Source organism: Carassius auratus, chromosome 30 (genome assembly GCF_003368295.1).
Source record: "Carassius auratus strain Wakin chromosome 30, ASM336829v1, whole genome shotgun sequence".
Classification (NCBI taxonomy): Eukaryota; Metazoa; Chordata; class Actinopteri; order Cypriniformes; family Cyprinidae; genus Carassius; species Carassius auratus.
The window spans coordinates 28,808,773-28,830,877 of NC_039272.1; the positions used below are offsets into that span (position 1 = coordinate 28,808,773).

At 36.3% G+C, this 22,105-nt stretch overlaps 1 protein-coding gene across 3 annotated transcripts in view; it reads right to left on the reverse strand.

Annotated features, from left to right (window-relative positions):
* Nucleotides 1–463: 463 nt before the first annotated feature.
* mfsd3 (major facilitator superfamily domain containing 3) overlaps nucleotides 464–22,105 on the reverse strand; it is a 29,046-nt gene continuing 7,404 nt past the window's right edge. The window contains exons 4-7 of one of the 3 annotated variants that reach the window (XM_026212600.1): nucleotides 17,859–17,959; nucleotides 14,846–14,955; nucleotides 11,321–11,559; nucleotides 464–1,123 (exon numbers count right to left, since the gene is read on the reverse strand). In XM_026212600.1, coding sequence (XP_026068385.1) covers nucleotides 11,356–11,559; nucleotides 14,846–14,955; nucleotides 17,859–17,959 — 415 coding nt within the window. In that variant the 3' untranslated portion in view covers nucleotides 464–1,123; nucleotides 11,321–11,355. Of the gene's footprint in view, nucleotides 1,124–7,773; nucleotides 8,114–9,704; nucleotides 11,560–14,845; nucleotides 14,956–17,858; nucleotides 17,960–22,105 lie in introns of those variants that run through there. The other 2 variants (XM_026212599.1, XM_026212597.1) reach the window with 2 other exon arrangements.

The window sequence follows — 22,105 nt, forward strand, 5'->3', positions numbered from 1 at the left end:
TTCATCTCTGTTATTGATTAAAAAAAATGAACATTAACAATCTGCTAACATATGTTTTGCTAGCTAACGTACAGGATTTTTACCATGGCTGCAACACTGGGGGCAGTTGTAACACAATGGCCCACTGTAAGCACTTTGTATGTCTGTGTTGACATACTTTTTAAATGTAAAACGACACTGTTAATATGTCTTGCACCTTTTTATTAAAGTTTGGTTATAGACTGTTTTTGATTTATTTAAATATGTCAAATCTAGTTACCTCTAGAATAGTTGCCTAAGTCTTCTGCAAAATAGAAATAGACTTTTGCTTTTTAAATGCATATGATGCCTGACATCTTAAGGAATATAAAATATACAACATACAAAACTTAAGTAACATTTTAGATACTACAGCAGTAAAGTGATTACTTTGAGGAAGGCTTTTATTTGAGAAACACTGGTTTAATATAAATTATTTTTCAGTTTACAATCAATGTTACAGGGTTAATTCTCTGACTTCTTGTGTTTAATTTAATATTACAGTCTTGTCCTTATTATTGAAAATATACCAGTTGTATTATTAATTAGTGCGCCTGTATTTGTTTCTTGTATCAAAAGGTGACTGGTGTATTTCAAGCAGTCTGTGAGTTATGAAGGACAAAAAATATAATAAAATGTTACAATCACCCCTGGTCTCCTCTTCCATAATTTTACTGTATGAAGCATTTGTGTGGCAGTAGGCTTCGGACAGACACATACATCTCAATCCCAATCTTTAACATTACACGACCCCTTCATCGCCCCTCAAGAAGAGTTGCAACTAGCTCTGGTTTACCTGATCAGTGCTGAACTTGAGTAGAAGTACTCAGTCTTATTTATCTTGAGTTATCAGAATTTAAAAGTGCATATATAGTATATATGAAGTGAAAGCTGTCTGTATGAAAAGCTCTATCAAAGAGACGGAGGCAGATGATGGACAGAGAGATAGTCTCTAATGGCTTGTGGATCATTGTAGAGTACAAAGAGACAGTATAGTGAAACCTGAGAGTGATAGACAGGTTGCCAAAGAAAGACCAGATGATGCTGTCACATCCTCCTCTCACATCTGAGGGATATGGAGCATTAGTTGTGTCACAGTGGCAGACTGAAAAAGACAAAGGGCAAAGTTCAGAGTAATTAAAAGAGCATGCTGTTGTTGTTTTGACTAATAGATTTACCAGTTATGTTTCTGAGGCATCACGGGTAATGTTTGTGGATCCAAACTAATTCATCCTAATGGTTTTTTAATAACAAGCCAGACAGAAATACAGACTGAAATAAACTGAAAACTGCTGCATAATGTTCGCAACTGCCATAACTGGACATTTTAAATCATAAAGAAGTTTTAATGCAGTTTGTGTGCATTCGGAAAACACTCAAGCAAACAAAGGTTTATCAACATTCATTTGCATTTTGTCTAGACGCGACATCACATTTATCCTTTTGTTTTACATTAACAATGTATTGACCCAGTATCAGCAGGGGTAACATCCCCAACTACAGTGCAAGTACATGAAACACTCTTTTGTCTGGGTGAAAACGACACGTGGGAATCCCAAAAAAAAAAAATGCTTCCTGCACTTTTCACATTTGAAACCACAAAAGGTATCGAAATTGTGTGTTTGTGCAATGAAAAAAATGAATAAAGTCAAGTGAGATTCACCAAGTATGGTGACCCATACGAAGAATTCGTGCTCTGCATTTAACCTATCCAAAGTGCACACACACAGAGCAGTCAACACACACACACTGTGAACACACACCCAGAGCAGTGGGCAGCCATTTATGCAGTTGGGGGTTCGATGCCTTGCTCAAGGGCACCTAAGTTGTGGTATTGAGGGTGGAGAGAGCCGTACATGCACTGTACATGCACTCCCCCCACCCACAATTTCTGCCAGCCCGAGACTCGAACTCACAACCCTTCAATTGTGAGTCCGACTCTCTAACCATTATGCCACGACTTCCCAATGTTGCTGTCCACTACGACTGCTGCATTGACCAGAGAAGTCACCAAGCTAATTATATCAACATGCCAAAAAAAAAGTATTCTTAATTCACAATTCTTAATTAACAAACAGCCACTGCATTGTTAGTAACACAGACCAGAGTTATATACACATATTTATATGTATATATTTATTTGTACATATACAAAAAGTACATATTTAAAAAAAAGTAAAAAATTACACATCAAATACATACTTTAACATCATTTATTAATCTTAGTGAATGTAAATTTCTTCATATATTGATATGTAAAAAAAAAATGCTGTTAAAATGTTCATCATACATAATGCAATTAACTCTATAAATTAAAACTTGCTGTAAAATGCATATTTTCTATTTTTCACAAAATCATATTCAGACTTTTTTTTTTTCTAGGAATACTAAAGACCAGGCAACCAGTCCAAGAACTGCCACACACTTATAGTTTATTTGGCAACTCTTCAGCCAACAGTCCATGCTACAGTTAGTGCTCTTTAAACTCAACACTTTACACAAATACAGAGCAATTAGGGCCCTAATGAGAGTGGCTAGATAGGGGGGTTAGTGTTTGTGAAGGGAGGACACTTTCTCTCTCATTACCAGACAAAAGGGCTGTCTTATTCAACACCAGTAGCCCATTGCATCTTTACGATGCTCACATGACGAGTCACTGGTACTCTTAAAAACTTTACAGTGTGATAACGCACTTATTTTTCTCATAGTTACCTGTGGTGAAAGTAAGTGAAAGTAAATTTTTTATTTAAAGATATGTATGCCTATTATTAACATACTAGCTGTTTACTGGTATTTATAAAGCAGTTGTCACCTGCAGTGATGCAGTTGAGTGATTACTGTTTATAGTTTTGTCAGGCTATTCATTGGCATAAGGAGCAGGAAGGCACCCTCTCTTAACGAGCAGGTCACAGAAAACCCTCTGATTAGCCCAATTAAGGCTCCTTCCCATCACTGAGAAGCGCCACTGTCTAAATCAGTTTAGGCAGGACATTTCTTCAATACCAGCCTCTATCATAAACAACATGGTAATTAAATTAATACTTTGGTCAAATCGTCTTGTTACACTTGGTATCATTAACTGGAACTTCAATTAGTTATTCAGGAAGAAGTACTGGCAAACAAAATTCAGAAATGTACTAGACACATATAGAGAGAGAAATGTTTCTCTCCTCATCTGGGTGAGTGGCCACACAGACCTCCACTCCTCACACCTCCAGTAACAGCGAGACACTTCTGTGTGTTCTTGCTGCCTGACTGTATCAGTGAGACAACACTGCCACAGATTTGAGCTACTGAGCTACAATAATGTTCCAATGTGAGGAAGCAAAGCCCTGTGTAAGCCTAGTCTTAACCTGTATTGGATGAGCCTCAAAACAAATTACAATAATAATAATTTATGTAAAAAAATTTAAATAAGTAAAAGGAAAGAAAAAGAAATAAATACCGGCTGCGTCATAAAAGTGATTTGCTAAAAATTCATAAAAGACCTTTGAAGCCATATGATACAGAATGGGCTAAAATGAAACTAAATACATTTTCTAAGTGGTAAACCGAAAGGAAAATATAATTTCAGTTTTTCTATTTAAAAATTTCATGTTTAATTTAATGTAACTTTTTTTGCATATAGAGTAGATACTTGTATTGATCACATGATTTTTTGACTATTTGTGTATATTATGCTAATTTTGCCACCTTTCTGATGCTTGAAGCCCCCCCATTACTTGTAACTGCGAGAAAAAAAGAAGTCAAAATTTGTCCTCTTGTTCCACAGAAGAAAGAGGAAATCATATGGGTTTAGAACAACACAAGGATGAGTAAATTGTCATTAAAGAGTGAGCTGTCCCTTTAAGGTCTCTTTTGACCCTCAATGTTTTTTCATACTTAGTATGCAGATGACAAGATACAACACAAACATCTTCATGAATATACAATCATACATTTTAAGTATGGAACAAATTAGAATTTATAAATCTGAAGGATAAGTCATGGCGCGATGTTTTGATTTATCATCGCCTTTCGACTTTGGAGGGAATTATGCCAATGAAATAAAACCAGCGACTATGTCAAGGCCATCCCATAATCACTGAGACACAGCTCATGATTCCTCCATCTCATCTTTCTAACACGTCTATGGATCAGTATCCAATTATATCCCAGGATGCACTGATATCTCCACATTCATTGGCATGTCCTTTAGGTGATCACTTCAGAAAGTCAAGCACCGCATTCCTCTCACATAACCACTATCTGGCTGTTCAAGAAACAGACAATGAGGTCCATTTGTGTCTTCAGAAAAAGGCAGTGTAGCAGGAAAAATGATTTTAAAAAGATCAATCACTTTATAGAAATTTCACAATTTCTAAATACCATTTTAAACCTGCAGTAACATATACAGCGATTTATAACAGAAGATAATATTCAGGCTATTCACTGATTCAGTTCTCAATAATATGGGGTTAAATGACACATTATAAAGACTAATTGGGCTGCATTGTCAAACAGGTAATCCCTAAACTTTTCTACAGGTGTTATTGTGAGATGAGAAGAAACTTGAGCGGCTTTAGCCCACTAGCAGAGCAATCACTACAGCCCAATGGAAAACCACATTCTCTGTCACAACACTGAATTTGACCACAGATTACATTACTTTAAGGGATAGTTTAACCAATAATGAAAATGCATCATTCATCATATACAGTACTCACAATTATGTTATTCAAAACCTACACTTTACTTAAAGCCTTTATGTATATTGCAATATGAGTTGTTTTAATGCATTTATTATGCCTTGTAATGCACCTTAATGCATTGCATAGTCTCATGAATAATTCTAACCACAGTTAACACACTTATCAATTCATTGTCAAACTATGCATTTTTAAATGTGGTTATAATTTAAGGCAAGATATAATGTATTACAATACACAATACACAAATAATAATAATGCATAATACTCTTTAATATCCCTTTTTATGCATTACACATAAAGGCTTTAAATAAAGTGTTACCTGAATTTCTTCCTCATATGGTACACAAAAGTGAACCGGTTCATGTGAATAATAAACTAAAAAGATTTGTTCTCAAATTGGACATCACTACTTTTTATGAGCTTGCGCAAACATCAAGATACCATTTGGATTAAAATACAGCACTTTAGCTTTAATAAGTACTGCATTGAGAAAATACGTTTTGGCACTGTTTGGCTTGAAAGCTTCAGTACCTTAAAATAAAACTAATATTTTCACAAAAATCAACAACAATTAAATCTCTCAAATTTCTGTTAAATGTCAAATCCAGTTTGCAGCAGTTACTTTTAATGAACACTCTATTGAAAAGCACCCTTTGGCCTGTCATTTCCCGAGCAGCAATGCCACAATGGCCGGCCCGACGAAGCGAACCGAAATAGTATTTTGAATCACGCTGCTGTGGTCCGATGAACATCCCCGCTCCACACTCTGAGCAAAGAATGCGCAATGATGTCACCGGGAGGCAGGGGTAAGTGAGAAACGCTGTGATTTAGGGACAGGACATGGCAGAGGGAGGGAGGGGATGAACAGTGGGAGCAGTGAGGGGGAAAGAGAGGGGGATGAGATGGGGACGAGAGAGGTCTGCGGGCTTCTGCTGCCACCGCCGTAATGGCCCAAACGAGGTGGAGGGGAGAGCAGTGGAGTGAAGCCAGGGGTGAGGCGGTGGTGACTCTGCTTCAACGCCATATGAGCTGGCAGCTTGTCACAACCCAAGCCATCACACAAACGCAGACACCGACACATTCCCATTATCCTACACATCAGATCAGACCTGCTTCTGCAGCCCCTTCACGTTACCAGCACAAGTGTGATAAACACATCAGAATCGACCAGCATTCCTTGTCCACACAGAGCTCCATCATCAAGCCAATGATAATCAGTTACATGCTCTCGAAAATGCTTGTTATAACAATAATCATCATTGATATTATCTTTTCTAACAATCAATGAAGCTTCTGAAACTGTTCAAATTGATGTTACACATTTTCACTTCATAAATTGAAATCCTCAACTCGGTTTTGAATGGAGCATAACCCTGCATGACAGACTGAGCCTTTACGCATGTATTTCCCTTGTCTTTCCTATGAATATTTATGCAGATTAAAGTCAGGTTGGTAAAAATAGCTGAATGTGATTGTGTGGGCACATGGTTAAAGAAGAAACAAAACAAAAAACATCTCTCCTTTTACCAGGGAAATAAGATGAGTCTGAAGTGATTATTTCATCTTTTTAAGTACATACACATTTATACCACATTTGAAGGATAATTTGAAATATATACAAATGACAAACCATTTCAAGAAAACAACAGTCCGAGACGGTGAAATGATTGTAACTGGTGTACAAAACCAAGTCACTGAAGCTTTTTCTAGTAAAATGCGCTAGCTATAGAAAACCTAGTGAACATTTAATTAATTCTCAGACTTTTGGTCCATGCTGTACTGTATCCTTCTGTAAGCAGTGAAGAAATATTTTGGGAATTCAGTACAGCTGATCTGTCTCGTGTACTGAACAGTGACAACATGACCTTCAGGTCATCTCAAACTTACTCGTCTCTCTTCATCGCAAACACATAACAACACATTTTCTACAATGTTGGCACACAAATGCAAGTGTTCCACCTCCTAAATAATAGACGGCATTATGTAAATGATATCTGAACAGTTCTGAGAGGGTTATCAAATTCAGTCAGAAATATTCCTGAACATGCGCACAGACTTTTGACAGTGCGTGAAGAGTTTGCAAAGGCAGAGGAGAAAGAGGAGGAGAAGAGGAGGATGATGAATAAAAAAAACAAACAAAGAGAGGGGGCAACGTGTGGAAAGCAGATCTGATCTGGCGACATGTATATATTTCGCATTCGGCAAACAAACAAAAGGCTGGTAAATAGCAGGAGAGGAAATGCGTGGTTATCCGATGCCGCCGCTCTGCGCTTAGTCCGCACCTCCCGGCTAGGGTTTCCCTGGAAGACAAAGAGCCACCAGCGCATTCTGCCGGCCTGCCCATAAAAAGCTGCGCTGAAAAAGCCAACACCTCTTCCCTTCGGGGGCTCCACAAAACACTTTTGTTAGTCGATATTAAAACATGTTTCAATATCAGCCCTTGTCACACAAAGGAAACTTTATCACATGCATGATGAGGTTGTTAGTTGGCTGGTTTTTAATATAGGGACTAAGCACATCACTGGGGGAGAGGGCTGGTCAGTTTGTGACTGTATGGTTAGTTAGAGACTGTTAGGAACAGGTCATTCAAAGATACAATTCTGTCATTATTTGCTCAGCCTCATGGTGTTCCAAACCTGTACAATGCATCTTCTTCTTTGGAACAGAAGGTATTTTAAAAGTCAGTGGGATTCAAACAACATTGGACCTCACTGACTTTCATAGAGTGGGAAAAAAACCTGCGAGGGGGAGAGGGAAGATGGATGGATGGATCAATCAATCAATGTTTTGGAAAGAGTAAATTATAATGGCATTTTAATTTAACACATCTTAAGTCATAAGCAGTGTTAGTATAGTTAACTAAACTTTTTTATACATATTAGAAAAAAAAAACATTAATTAATATAATTAAACATCTGATTTCAACTAGTTGCCAAATAATAATAGAAATAATAAAAACGACACATACATATTCTCTGAAAAATTAAAAAAAGTCTACATTTTGACTACTGTACATTAAAATAAACATAGGATATATAAAAATAAAAACGAATTCTAGATTAAAAAAAAAAAAACCTGTAATAGCATCTCAATGATAAAATAGCACTGGTCACAAAACAGACAAGTTTTCAAGTTAAAAATACTGTGCAAGGTTTGGATGAGACATGCAAAGACAGGCTGAAACAGAAAGCCACAGAATGGTCTCTGGACTCACTCACTCAGCTGGACAACTCCTCCCAATTTCTCGGACCCAGTCGGGGGTCTGTCTCCAATCGACACCACGAGACAAACTGTCCCTTTACTTCTCACTCTACACTGTGTCCTTTCTTCTCTTCTCAGCTTATTTCCCAAAGACCTAAGGCTCTAATGCTTCCTTCTGCTCCCAGAAAATGGAAACTCAATGCCTGGGAAAAGCACAAGAAACAACTTGAGGTCTGTTTCATGTCATACCTATTGTTTGTTGCTATTAGGTAAGACAAGTCAATTTACTACAGCTTTGCTACATTACAAACAGTTGATAGCCTTGTTCAGCTGTATGTAGATGAGAATCCTGGCCACATTTCATGCTCAAAGCTAATTGGAGGTTAACTGGCTATTTGACTGTGGTTTATGGAGAAAACAACAAAAACAAAAACACTCTGTAAGCAGATAACAGCTGAAGCATTAAGCAGAAACATTAAGCAGAATTTTGAGAAATAATTTATACTTCTTTTTGTACAAACAGAAATTCTGACCATAATCAGGTACAGATGGATTCAGTAGAATTTTTCTCATTTTCACAAGTATTTTTCTCAGAACGGACTCTTTTCACATTTATAGGGTTCTCGGAAACAGAAGTGGTTGTAGTTTGGCAAAGTGGTGAACCGAAACCACAGCAACTCAAATAAAACATTTATTTTGCAAAATAGCCATGAATGGTAGTATTCTATAACTGTACAAAAAAAAACGAAAAAAATACATTGGTCAAAGAAAATAAAAACACCAAATTTGTTGTCACTCCCTCAGCCATTGTATTAGAAAAACTCACAGCAGCATTAACTATTTTTCTGTAATGTAATACCACGGTAATAACACAAAGTATAGTGTCCTAAATATGCATTACATTCATCCATCCATCTATCCATCCAACCATCCGTCCAACATTTAATAACTGTGGAAATGAGTCATCACAGTCTGTGAAAATAGTCCATAGATTTACAGTATCCTTTTGAAAATGTGAAATTAAGATCTCTTTTTCAAAGCTGAAACCATAGACAAATTTCACAGAATATTTAATATACAAACACAGTGCAGTGGATGTATACCTGAATACTTGCGTTTAAATACGTGAATGACATGTGCTTCAATCTTGGTCAAATTTGTGGGCCACAATGTACTTCATACTGTAGCAAACAGCATCCCGTATCTGGCTCAGAACTGAAGAAACTATAAACTACATCTTATGAAAATGTATACTTAAATTTATATTTCTGAATCTACTTTTGACGACTCTGCAAAAAACAGTTTTTGGTCTCTTGTGGTCTTGTGAAAGTGGAGTGTGAAGAAGACTTTCCTTCCTTTCTTCCTTGTGTTTTCTCTCCAGCTAAACCACCCAGGAAATAATGTCACAGTGAAAGGGTGAAGTGCAGGTCTATTCATGAATTACGTAAGGGTTCCTAATCCCTCTAACAGATCAGGAAGATTCATCTTTCCTTCATGGTGAGGGAGAGTATACGGTGTCATGGTATAAGCTGGGGAAACGATTCAGTCCCATCAACAGCATACGATTCTACAGCTATTGCGTCATCTTATGGGGAAAGTCTCAAGGCTCTATCTAGGGGAAATACTTGAGTTGTTAGAACTTGAGATCTGTATATAAAACATAAATATACACAAGACAATATTGGACTTTCTAAAGACTAAGTGTAAGTGGTATGGCCCAGAATCTCTTAATAACGCAGACTAATGGCTTTGAATTCTTGTCTGATAAACTCATAAATGCGCAGACACTCGGGGTTCAGTAATAGCTTTTATTTTTGAGTCTCTTTTAGTCCAAGCTAAAATGACAAAAATGGCTTGTTTGGTAAGGGCTTTGCCTTTCAGAAGATTTAATGACAAAATAACCATCAATCGGCCATAGCTTTTCCACTTATTTCATAAAGTGTTATGACTCTGTAACCATTTTTAAAATGTAGCATTTAATTGGGACTGTCTGTTTCTATTTCTCCAAGAAAACAAATGCAAAAAAGAAGATTAGACTATATAATTATACTATAGTGTATTATATCTAAACATTGTTCTGCTTTCAACAGGAATGGTAAACATATACTGTTACTGTGCTATATGCATGTACAGCTGCAGTTTCATTTGATGTTCTTTTTTGCAACTGAAATTGAATTCCCCTCCAAAAGTGACATCCCACATGTATGCTTTCATAGTCTCAACAACAGCTCCATGTTTTGGCTTTACAGTAAATCTTTAAAATAATAATAATAATAACAATAAGGCAACTTAAAGTTTTTAGTTCTTTCTGTGTGCGAGAAGTAAAGTTGTTTGTAATAATAACTACGAGTAATATTGTGTTATTGCATAGGAAATGAAGCCAACTCGTAAAAAAAAACCCATTTCAAACAAACATGTAACTGCTCAAAAAATGAGCTTGATGAGATTAACTGTTACAGTGTACAGTATTTATAATCATTAAAGGGGTCATATCATGCTTTTTCAAATACTTTTTTTCCCTGAGGTCCACTTACAATGTTAATCAAGTTCTCTGCATCGAAACGGTCCTAATTAAGTTTGTCATGACCATTTCCGGCCCTTGATTTTGCTGCTGTGCCTTTAAGACATTCAGACACCATCTTGATAATACATTTTCTGCTGGGCCAATTTCCCCTTACATTTCCTAATAATCCTAGGAAAGATAAAGGATTTTCAGGTGCTCCACAATGTATGTTTAATACTGTAAAGGTTCAGTGCCTTTTTGTCATACACTTAATTTAATTTAATGCAATATGCATTTTCGGTGATATGACCCCTTTAATTTAAGTATTGCACTGAGAATACAAAAATGCACTCCACTAAGCATAGTACCATAATTCAATGTTCATAGTGCTCCCAGTGTGTTGCTGATTGGTCAATAAGCTGATGGAGTTATATCTAAGGTGTCAGAGGGCATTGGATTAAAAACTAAAGGCATTTCTAAAGCGATGCATGCTGTATATAATGAAATCTGTAAATGACTAGGGTAACTAAATCAAACTTGACTAGACCCTGATATAGATCTTTTATAACCAGTACAATTGTAGGGAATAAATCTGTCATTGTCCGTTATGACAAACGTAAAAGATTAACCAAATTGTTGCCATAGCTCAGTACGCTTGCCATTTAGAAAGACTTGTTGTTGAAAAGCAAGTAGCTTTAAAGCTAGTTTACTGTAGAGGTGCAATGTAGCTGTTACGCATTTGCAGTGGTACTGGCTTTCTGTGAGAGTGCTTCTGTGGCTCTTGTCGCATCAGTGCTGGTTGAGTTATAAATAAATACAAACAAAAACAACAGATTCATTTCACTGGCTACTATTTGGTCACCAGTATCTAATGCGAAATATAAGATTTGACTTCCCTCTCTCTCACCCAGAAACACACTCTCTCTCATCGGCTAACTCTGGTCACTTTGGCTGCTCCTTGAGTTGCTCCTTCAGGACACCAGTCTCTGTGGCTCTCCACACATGCAGGGCACTGCTGGAGGTGAGGAAGAGGAAGAGGATGAAGGCTATGGGAAAGCCCACAGTGTCCACCATACCTCCTGCCAGGGCACTAAAACTCAGTTTCCCCAGGACCTCCAGTGTGGCCAGAAAACTGTAGTGGGTGGCCTGGACATAGACAAAGATAGAGAGGGAAATACAGAAAGTCATTTAGCATTAACCTTTGAGAATTTGTGGGATTTTCTCAAGAACAATGAAAAAGGGACAGTACAGTATTTATATAGGAAGAAAGGGAGATGTGTTTTGCTGTAGGGCTAGATTCAGATGTTACCCGTGTGAGAAACAAGCCATTCATCAAATCGCTGATTTATGAAATATTTTCAAATCCTTTAAAGGTCCTGCATTTAATTATCCAAGTGATCTTTATATTAAGATGCACTCATTTTAAATATCTGCCCAAAAAAACAATGTTTTCATGCTATGGCTGATAAAGAACTCAACTCATATTACAATTCCACATTATTTTGCTTAAATCATTGAAAAAGAAAATATATTTAAAAAAAATCACGTTAAATAATACAAGCAAATTTAGACATCACAACATAATAATTTTACATTTTGTTAAACTTAAACTAAAACTCATAATCTTTTCCACTGACTGAAAATTTGATGAAAAAAAAAAATGCCTTAGTAACTAAACGTAAACTAAAATTAAATTATTTAGAATTATAAATTAATATATCAAAGCTAAATACAAATACACAAACTTTAAGTAAACATTAGATGACGAAAGATAAGCCGTAAAAATAGGGAAAATTATCAAGCACAATAAAATATGTAAATTAAATTCAAATAAACATGCAAAGTTACAAAAAGCTACAAATTTCTCTAATATTGTCCGATATACACTGTGGTTACCTAATTTAAATATCATTACCCTTTTTGTATTCATAGGACAGAACAATTATATATAGTTTGGAAACAACAGCAATAAGAACTCGCTTTCGACCTTTCACATGCGTTACCTTTCAAAGCAACTGATGACTTTTTAACATGATACTTATTTATCAATTTTTTACTTTGCCTCACATCAAAACAATTCCAACAGGAGGATCAAAGAGCAGTCTGAATCCCTTGTCTCTCCTGTCTAGACGCCAGAGACCGTCTCCATACTCTTAGCACACAAGTTGGGAAAGCAAAGCCAAGTCCATTCCTTCACATGGCCCCAGCACTAAAGTTAAGTGAAGTACCTTTATTCCGACAAACTTGTTTAAGGTGTTCAGTTTCTCCCTCTAGGGCCTTTTCACAAACATTCACAGTATCAGTTTTCAGTCGGCTGAAACCACCTTAAAACAAACACACACAAACACACACAAGCTGCTCTTGCTACGGTATGTATGTCATAGGAACATCTGAGTTAACCTACAGTTTACAATCCTCCTCCTGATTATTTTCCTCCGAATGTGAATCTGAAGTTTTTAATTGCTTAGAGACCAGGGGAAAACATACACTTATTATATACTCTCAATACTCCTATTGTGTAATGAGTTTCATTAGTGCCATTAATTCAGCACGTATTGAGCTGATGGAGTGACAAATAGCTGAGAGAGCAGTGATAGATCACATGCAAGCAGCGCAGGCCCATTTAAACAGGACAATACAATCATGTCAAAGATGAACGAGGGGATGAAACGAGAGAACATGGGAGGGGAGAGATATCTATGAACAGTGAGAACAACAGTTTATCATTTAGGAAACATGTAAATAAAAAGCATGAACAAATGAACTAACAAGGAGAGAAATTAGGCAACACAAGATTAGTGGGAGAAAATAGGGAGCTGATTGTTGTGAAGAATAGAGCTAGTATGGATGGACTGTTTAATGATAGACAGATAAGATGTCTTTACAGTGTAAAAGTGACACAGAAGCAGCAGCTAATGCACCTTGCATAAGGTTTGTTTTGGAAACTATATGAATTACAAGAAGCAAGAAATGTTAAATACATCTGCTGCTTTCTTCCCATGCACCTACAAAACAAGACATTGATTAGGCTACTTCTAACATTTGCAATGTAAGTCATCTTTGTCTGTACAGTAGATTTGCAGCATGGAAGACATAAACACTCTATTTGTATAAACAGTTGTATAATTCTCATATATTATTGTAAACATCAAAAAATTAACATTAAAATAACTATTTCTGAATAATTATTTCTAAATAACTATATATTTCAGACACATAAAAAAAAATAAAAAATTAAAATACATAATTTTCTGGTGCTGGCCTGACTGGCCACCATATATATATATATATATATATATATATATATATATATATATATATATATATATATATATATATATATATATATATATATACATATTTGTTTTTGTTTTTTTTTATAAATTATGTTATTTAACAAGGATGCATGAAGCTGAAAAAAAAAAGTGTTTAAAAAGGATTCCATTTCAAAAATCCTGGGGAAAAGTCTGACTGTTTCCACAAAACTATTACGCAGCACAACTGTTTTCAAGATTGAAAATAAGAAGAAATGTCCCTTGAGCCCCATTTCTACACATTAGAATTTCTGAAGGCTGAAGGATCACGTGACTCTTGGAGTAATCTCAAATTTAAAATATATAGCAATAGAAAATAGTTATTTTAAATTGTAATAATATTTCACAATATTACTGTTTTACTGCACTTTAGATCAAATAAATGCAAATCTTAGTGAGCATAAGAAACCTCTTTAAAATATCTTTAAAATAAATCTTACTAACAACAAATGTTCGGACGGTAGTGTTACTAAAAAAAGTGAAAGTTGTTACTGTTGTGACCTTCTTGAGAAGAAAATGTAGAAGATTTGGGAACAGGGTTCGGGAAATAACACAAATCTGTTTCAAACTCGCATTGCTCACATGAGCACCATAATTTAATGTGTCAGTGCATGTGAAATAACCACTGGGCTACTTTACAACCAAAGATATAATCTTGACAAATTTAAAAAAAAAGAAAAAAGAAAGTCAAATCTAAAAATGTGAATATACTTTCTGATGCATATGCTTTGTAGGTGATTGATGAGTTGAAATGGGGTTGACGTGTAGAGCTAAAGAGTGTGAAAACTGCTCAGCTCTCTGAGTGGAGCTATTGACTGACAGATAAATGAGCTTTTGACTGCTGTGATGTGCTCACGTATGTGGCAGACAGGAAACACTCTCAGGCTTTCTGCAGCTCACTGCCTGTTGTGAGACTCTACCTGTCAACAACTAGCAAAAACTGGAAGATTCATGTTTTGTTGTCTTCAGAGTCTGACTGTTGAAACTGAAGAGAAACACAATACATTTGTCACGCGGTTGACCTTAGGTGAACACGTGTGATGCCGTTAAGCAGTTTGCTCTGATCTGTCAGGAAGCATGAAGAGCTGCGGTCAGTTGAAGAGGGTAACGTGTGATACCTGTATGCTCTCCTCGGCTCTCTGTGTGCAGTTCATCATTGTAGTGAACGTCAGAGTGGTGATGAGACCCGCTATGAAATGCTGCAAACTCAGACTCAGCACTGCCATACCTGAGGGAGAAAGACACAAACCAAATTAATACAACACTGCCCATTGCAGCGTTTTCTTGTCTTTAAATTTGAATTTGTGACTTTGAATTTACATACTGCAAGGTAAAATGCACAAGGTCTCTGAAATAATCGCACTGAAGTTGTTAACAAGAAATCAGGCCTGTGGAAAGAGGCTGCTCTTGTTGCTGGATGTTCTGGTGCTCAGCCTAAAATTACTATCTAAATGCTCAAAGAGGGTCTAAAATTATTTTTCCTACACATTTCTGAAATTTGGAATTGTAAAATACCTGACGGATGGGCTGGGGGCACCAATAATCCTCTGACAGCCAAATATATCTTTCTTTTGTCCAATTTGGTAGACTAAAGCAGACAGTTACTGAAATGCATGTGAATTATCTCACTGGAAGGCATGCTGTAACAAACACTGTGACAAATTTCAAACAAACAAATTACTATTTTTCATGACTGATCACCGTGTTAGCATGCTGTGCTGAGCAATACAATTGTGAAAGGTAGCAGAAGAACAAAACAGTCGGACGCAGGAGCCCCAAAACAAAACAAAACACGTCATCTCCAAGTTTTTTTACCTACGTTTTTTTAACCGTTCTGAGCAAATCAGTGCAAAATGACCACTAGCCATTCCTTCTTGTTGTTTGTTGATATGTCTGTTTGAAAACTTTTTTTGCAAAGTCGGAAAGAATGCACTGACATGACAGAAAACAAGAAATTGTGAGAATTTTTAACCGTATTAAGAGTGATGGTCTTCTGTCTTATAGTGTGTTTTTACTCATACTCAACTCTGTCATACTCATGTTAGAAGAAACAAAACTTGCTAGTTATTAAACTGAGCTCTCCCAGACTATTATTTATGCAGACAGAACCATGTCAGACACTCAAATCTGACTCTACACGATGTCGCTCAGGATTCTAGTGTCTTTTTGGCCTTTTTGAAGCTGATTATTTAATTCACAGTAACGTCCACCCAGAGCATGAGACAGACGGTCTACCATTAATGCCTCTAAAAATCATGAATCTCAAATCAATCATTACCAGCAGCCCATTTGCCTGTTCATGAAGCTTTCACATCCAGCTCCATCTGAATTATTCACTGGAAATGTTTAGTTCTGCCTAACAAGACTTCTCCATTACTTACCCAGGAACCACAGGAAGGAAAATCAGCTCTTCTGAGGCATCCAGTCTCATACAATATTGAAAAATATTTTCTGCAGAACTTTATCTTTTTTTTTTTTTTTTAAGGGGGGTTAGATGGGGTACAGAGTTGCTTTGTTCCGTTTCGTTTGGGAGAGCGGCAGAAAGAAAGACGGGGAGAGAGAGAGAGAGAATAAGAAAGACAGAGAGATGAGGGAGTTGTCAAACAGAAGCTCGCTGACAAAAACATCTTGACTAAAAAGCCACGACATCCTAGGGAAGAAGTAATACAGTGGCAAAAAATACTGAGTAAAACAGCTAAAATGCAAGTTTCCCCCATTTCCTTTTTTTCATTTTCATTAAATAAACATTCAAAGCACCTGTGAGAGAAAGAGACGGCACATGAAAAAAAGAGAAACAGGCAGAGGGTTTGAATATGGGTTTATTCATTTATCAAAGTGAGCCGTGAGAATACTCAAGGTAAAATAGAGTCGGCTTCTGCAGACAGAAACAGAAACGCAAATCCACTTAAGCAAGTTGAACCGGGGAGAAAGTATGTTTGACATAACTTCTGTATGATCACTTCTATACAGCTCATGCATAAAATGTTGCATGAATTGTGCTGAATCCAAGTACTAGGACTATGAAGACGGTTAACAGAACAGATCTACAGGAGTCTTACAGAAGATTCATCAAATAAAAGTTCAAGATAATTTTTCAGAAAAGAGAGAATGTTGATCTAAGTTTCGATCAATACTGAAAGTTCGGCTTTGATTAGATATCAGCTTCTGGTACTTGGTTTTTATATTAAAGCAGACACCTAAGGCAACAAATAAAGAGCCTTAAGCAACCAATGAAATACAATTTCCTATTAAATGTGACCATTTTTCTCTCTTTTTAATGAAAAAAAAAACTAAATTATCTTTAAATATTATTATATTTGCATAGTATTTTCTTATACATACATATTATTTATAAAAAATAAATAAATAAATATATAAACCATTCTCCAATTGTCATGTAAGTACCAAAAAAGTTTCTGCCATTGTCATTTGATGATCTTAATGTTAGCAAAAAAATAGTTTACATACATGTTGAGCTTTGATGATAATTAAATTCTGTTGTACAAATATTGTAAATGTCTTGTCCTACCCATCTGGATTTATTTATAGTTAAATCACCGAATAGCTTTTTTTTTTTTTTTGTTATAATCTAAAAAAATAAACCTTTGACTTTTTTTTTTCTGATCTAACCACAGTGAGATGAGCTCTATACTGGTCTGAATGACATACATTTTAATACTCTCCCTTTTTATCACATGCTGTTGTTTAATGCAGCATTTAGAGTTTTATTCACACCTGTTTACTCTGCAAGGTGCTGAAATGGACACTTTAGCCTGTCAGTGGAAAACACTGGAAACCAGAGACGGTGCAATGGATGCTTAAATGCAGGAGAACAGTAGAAAGCTCAAAAGAGAACAGGTCAGTTTCACTTCTATATATATATATATACATAAATACATACATACATACATACATACATACATACATACATACATTCATACATTCATACATACAGGTGAGCTATCTGGCTATGAACAAACTGTACCCACAAGACAGGCAGTAATAAACCATTAAAGCATAAAGATGAGCAGTACCTTATTGAATTACAAAATAAAACAAGTCTGCACTTATAATGTTGGTCCAATACCATGTTTGTATACTTTAGTGTGTACAAGTATGTGCATTTCTCACCTTTCATCAAGGGCGAGGGCTCCAGCACTACAAGAAGTGAGCTCTGGAAGACCATGCTGACAGTCCGCATCATAAACACACGTCTCATTAGCATGCCAATACTGAGGACATAAAAGATAAAAGACAGATAGTTCAGTTTATGTTTTCTCAAACTCCACAAATATGCAATATAATGTAATTTCATGTCATGTTATATATAGCACAGTTCAATTTTGTTTTAAGAACGTAATACTATTATTTGTTGGGGACACATTCAATTAATCCAAAGTGAGAGGGAAAGACATTTATAATTTTACACACATATATATATACCTTTTCTACACAGTTTTATTGTATAAATTAGAGTATCAATTTTTATTTATTAAAAATTCGGAAAAAAATATAGGAAGCAGTTTTCAACTGATAATAAGAAGAAATGTTTCTTAAGCAACAGATCAGCACTGTAGGCTGGAGCAATGCCTGCTGAAATTTCAGCCTTGCCAGCACAGAAAAAATGCATTTTAAAAATATATTAAAATAATATTTAAACACTGTAATAATGTTTGCCAAATATTACTGTTTTAACCGATTTCTGCACAAATAAATACAGTCTTGGTGATCATTATTTCTTACCAACCCCAAAAACTTTAAATGGTAGTGCAATGTAATAGAACATCAACAAGACAAAATATATTTTAATACAGCAAACTAAAGGCAATGTGGGACTTTAAATGAGGGTCAAACACACAGAACTGCCACACTGAGACAGAAAAACACTCCTGTACACATGCTCACATGCAGTGCGTTTGCTTGCACACTCTAATTGATTCTCTATTAACAGTTAAGTATCCCTCAGGGAACTTCCTTTACGACATAATCAATAGCACGCCAAGATCCACAGCCATGGGCTGATTAACCCCTGCTAATTAGTGACCATCACACACCTCAATTTCTCCCAGCTCCAATCAGAACACCCGGAGGGCCCTGTCAATCAAACACAGAGTCTGGAATTTCATATTTAATATTTTTAATCATTAACACATATTAGTTCGACTCTTTCTTAAGTTTGTAAAAATTGTGTCTTTATATAAAGTCCTTTCCCTGTGAGTAGACTCTGAGGCCTCTGACAGAGAAAGCGAGTCGAGAAAGAGAGAAGGAGATGTGGGTAAAGGTCAACTGGACTTTAAGAGAAAAGTAAGGAATCATCTGTCATCTTAAACCAGCCTTTTAGATCTAGATGAACCCAGTCAACAACAGCAGCCGGTCAGACAGAAAGCCAATCTGCCATCATTCTCATGCAAACACTCTCCCTGCATCCACTCAATAACACTCTTTCATATTTCACTCAGATGAGAGGAGAGAGAGAGAAAGAGAGCTGTAAGAAAGACAGACAGTCTTAAAGAGGAAAACGAGCAAGTCAGAGAGCGAGAGAGAAGGGTGCGAGAGATTGAAAACGAGTCTAAAACAGGCGTATCACACGAGCAGTTTGCCCGATAAGATTCGTACTCTCAGATTGCTGATGGCGATCATTGTATGGGGGTCAGTTTTCGGCCACTCAAGCATTTCAGATGGGACCGGGATAAGTGTCCAAATTAGCTTTTAGTGGCCCTGAACAGACAACGGCAGAAACCCGATCTGTGGGAAGCAAGGCCTGAATGCACGACTGTGTCGAATGAACGAGCTCCCTGCGTGTGAAACTTTACATTCCTCCCCATTCACTGACACTGCCTTTAGCATAGAGAAGGAGAAAGAGACCAAAAGAGAGAGGAGGAAAAAAAGAAGATGAAGGTACTAGAGAGAGAGGGAGAGGTTACAGAGAAAGGAAAAGAAAGAGAGAGTGAGAGAAAGAGAGGTAAGAAAAATTTGATCAGATATTTAACTCAGATTGTGATTTTATAAGTCCCACTCACCTTTTCTGCACAGAATTGATGCACTGCCTGAACAGTGCAAGTTGTGATTGTTTGGTTATTTGCTCGGACGCAAATTTAAAAACTGGACATCTCCATTAAATTCTGGGTTAGAAAAGTTTGTTCGTATTCAAATTATCTTTCAAACTAAAATATCTTTATCAAAAAAATCTTTAAAAATGCCTTATTATGGAAAATGCTAAATGTTTAGTTTCCATAATAATTCTAATAAACTGATTTGATGATCAATAAATACTTCTTGATTGGCAGTGGCTATTTGCATCAAGTGTAAATAGCGATAAAGGCAATGGATTCTATTTACACTAAGTGAAAATAGCAGTATTTTCTTAGTAATATGCTATTTACACTAAGGGCCAGATGTTTTGGCTTCCGCCAGTGCAAACTATCTTATGCCGTTAAAATAGTGCAGTCAGGATTTACTAAAGATGCGCAGTAAAGAAATAGCTGGAAAAGGCGTGGGTACAGTAAATTTTTGCACCTGACATTACTGAATATGCATTTGTGGAAGTTTACCTTTTAGAAGCAAAATTTATGGGAGAAGAGTATTAAAATGAATCACACAACGCGATTTACTAACATTTGCACTCGTCAAATTACTGGTATTTGTGGCATTTAACAAACAAAAAAAGCATGTCTTAAAGCAGGTGGTAATTGGGGAGATTGCACTGGTTATATTTGAAATGATCTGGATGTGTATGTGTTCTTTAATGTGCACACTGTAAAGCTAATTTGCCCTGTTTAGTAAATCTGGCCCTAACGGCAAATACATAGTTTTCTATTAACACTATATTAATATAGGAGGAGTTTCTGCTAATTTTACTACTTATTGCATATAGTGGCAATTATCTGCACCTCAGTGTTGTAGTGAATTATAAAACATTATGCAATTACAACATATTAGGTGAAAATTATCATTGTAATTCAAATTTTTATATGCATGCTACCATATTGGGACAATAAAGCCCTCCCTACACCTACTCGATCCCTACCCGATACTTCATTTTCAACTTAATTTTTATTGAAAAAAAAAAAACCTTTCTGATGTGATTTGAGATTTGAAAAGGGAGGGGAAAAAAATCTATGACAAAAGGTGGATTTGAACTTGGGTCTATTGCATTAAAAAGACTACGGCACACACTTCTATAGCACTATACCATCTATAGCACTGTACCAATGTCGTGGGCAGAGTTAGTATAAATAGCCAACAAGACGGGCTATTTGCACTTGTGAAACAGACACTCCATTCCTGTTATTATAAATCTTGAAAATATGTGCCGCTTATAAATGTCTTTACTGTCACTTTTGATCAATTTAATGCATATTTGCTAAAAAGAAGTATTCATTTCTTTAAAACATAAGTCTAACTGACTCCAAACTTTTGGACAGTAGTATATATAAATGAAAGAAAAATGATCTGTGGTCCAAATGAAAATCGATCCGTGGTCCTGCATCACCTCACTAATACTTGTTTAGATAGTTAAAGAATTTCTCTCAGTCTTTTAATAGACCAACATTACATCAGTTTAATTAAAGTACACATCAATGTAAGTGAACCTCATGTGATGCATTCCGGTGGTTTGTAAAACTGCATTAAAATGCATGTTGTTTCATTGTGCCATAAGGTAAAGCAAACCAGCCCGAAGAAAATGGCAAATGTCCAGTATGAAGAGTTTCATTTCACTTTAAACTCAGATACATGACTGGATGTCTGCCCTCAAGTCTGGAATGAAATAAAGACAGAACCACTGCACATGTCTTTCTCCAAAATCCTCTTCCTTGTGCCTTTCTCTCAGCACACTAACAAGTGTGTGGGCCTTTTAGGAAGATTCGCAAGCGACTCAGGCTGCTCTTGGAACGGCTAGTCAACCAAACTCATATCTTAACTATTACAAAACATAACTGGTAAAAAAGGTCTCAGATCAGTAGACAAGGGCGACGTATCAGCAACAAGTACATCTCTATTCAACCTTTATGCATCCTGGAGGCCTTTCAGCTCACACCTGAGCCTGTTTTACTCTCAGCTCCCACAAAAGGCTGTGTTTACCTTCATTACTATCTCTCTTTCTATCTCTCAGACACACTCTCGATCGCTTTCTCTCCTTCTTTCGCGCCTGGGGCCGAGATGGGTGGAGAGATGTAGTGAGAAAACACTGAGAAAAAGAAAAGGGACGCGTTTCTCTCACAGAGAGATGGTGGGCTACAGAAACCGATAACGCGAGAGGGGGCATAGAAAAAGGTGTAAGGAGAAATCCAAAGAACAAAGTCTTCCAACACCATTCCTGCAATATTAATAGCAAAGCGTGACTTGGCTGGAAACGGTGTTGCAGCTAGAACGGACTC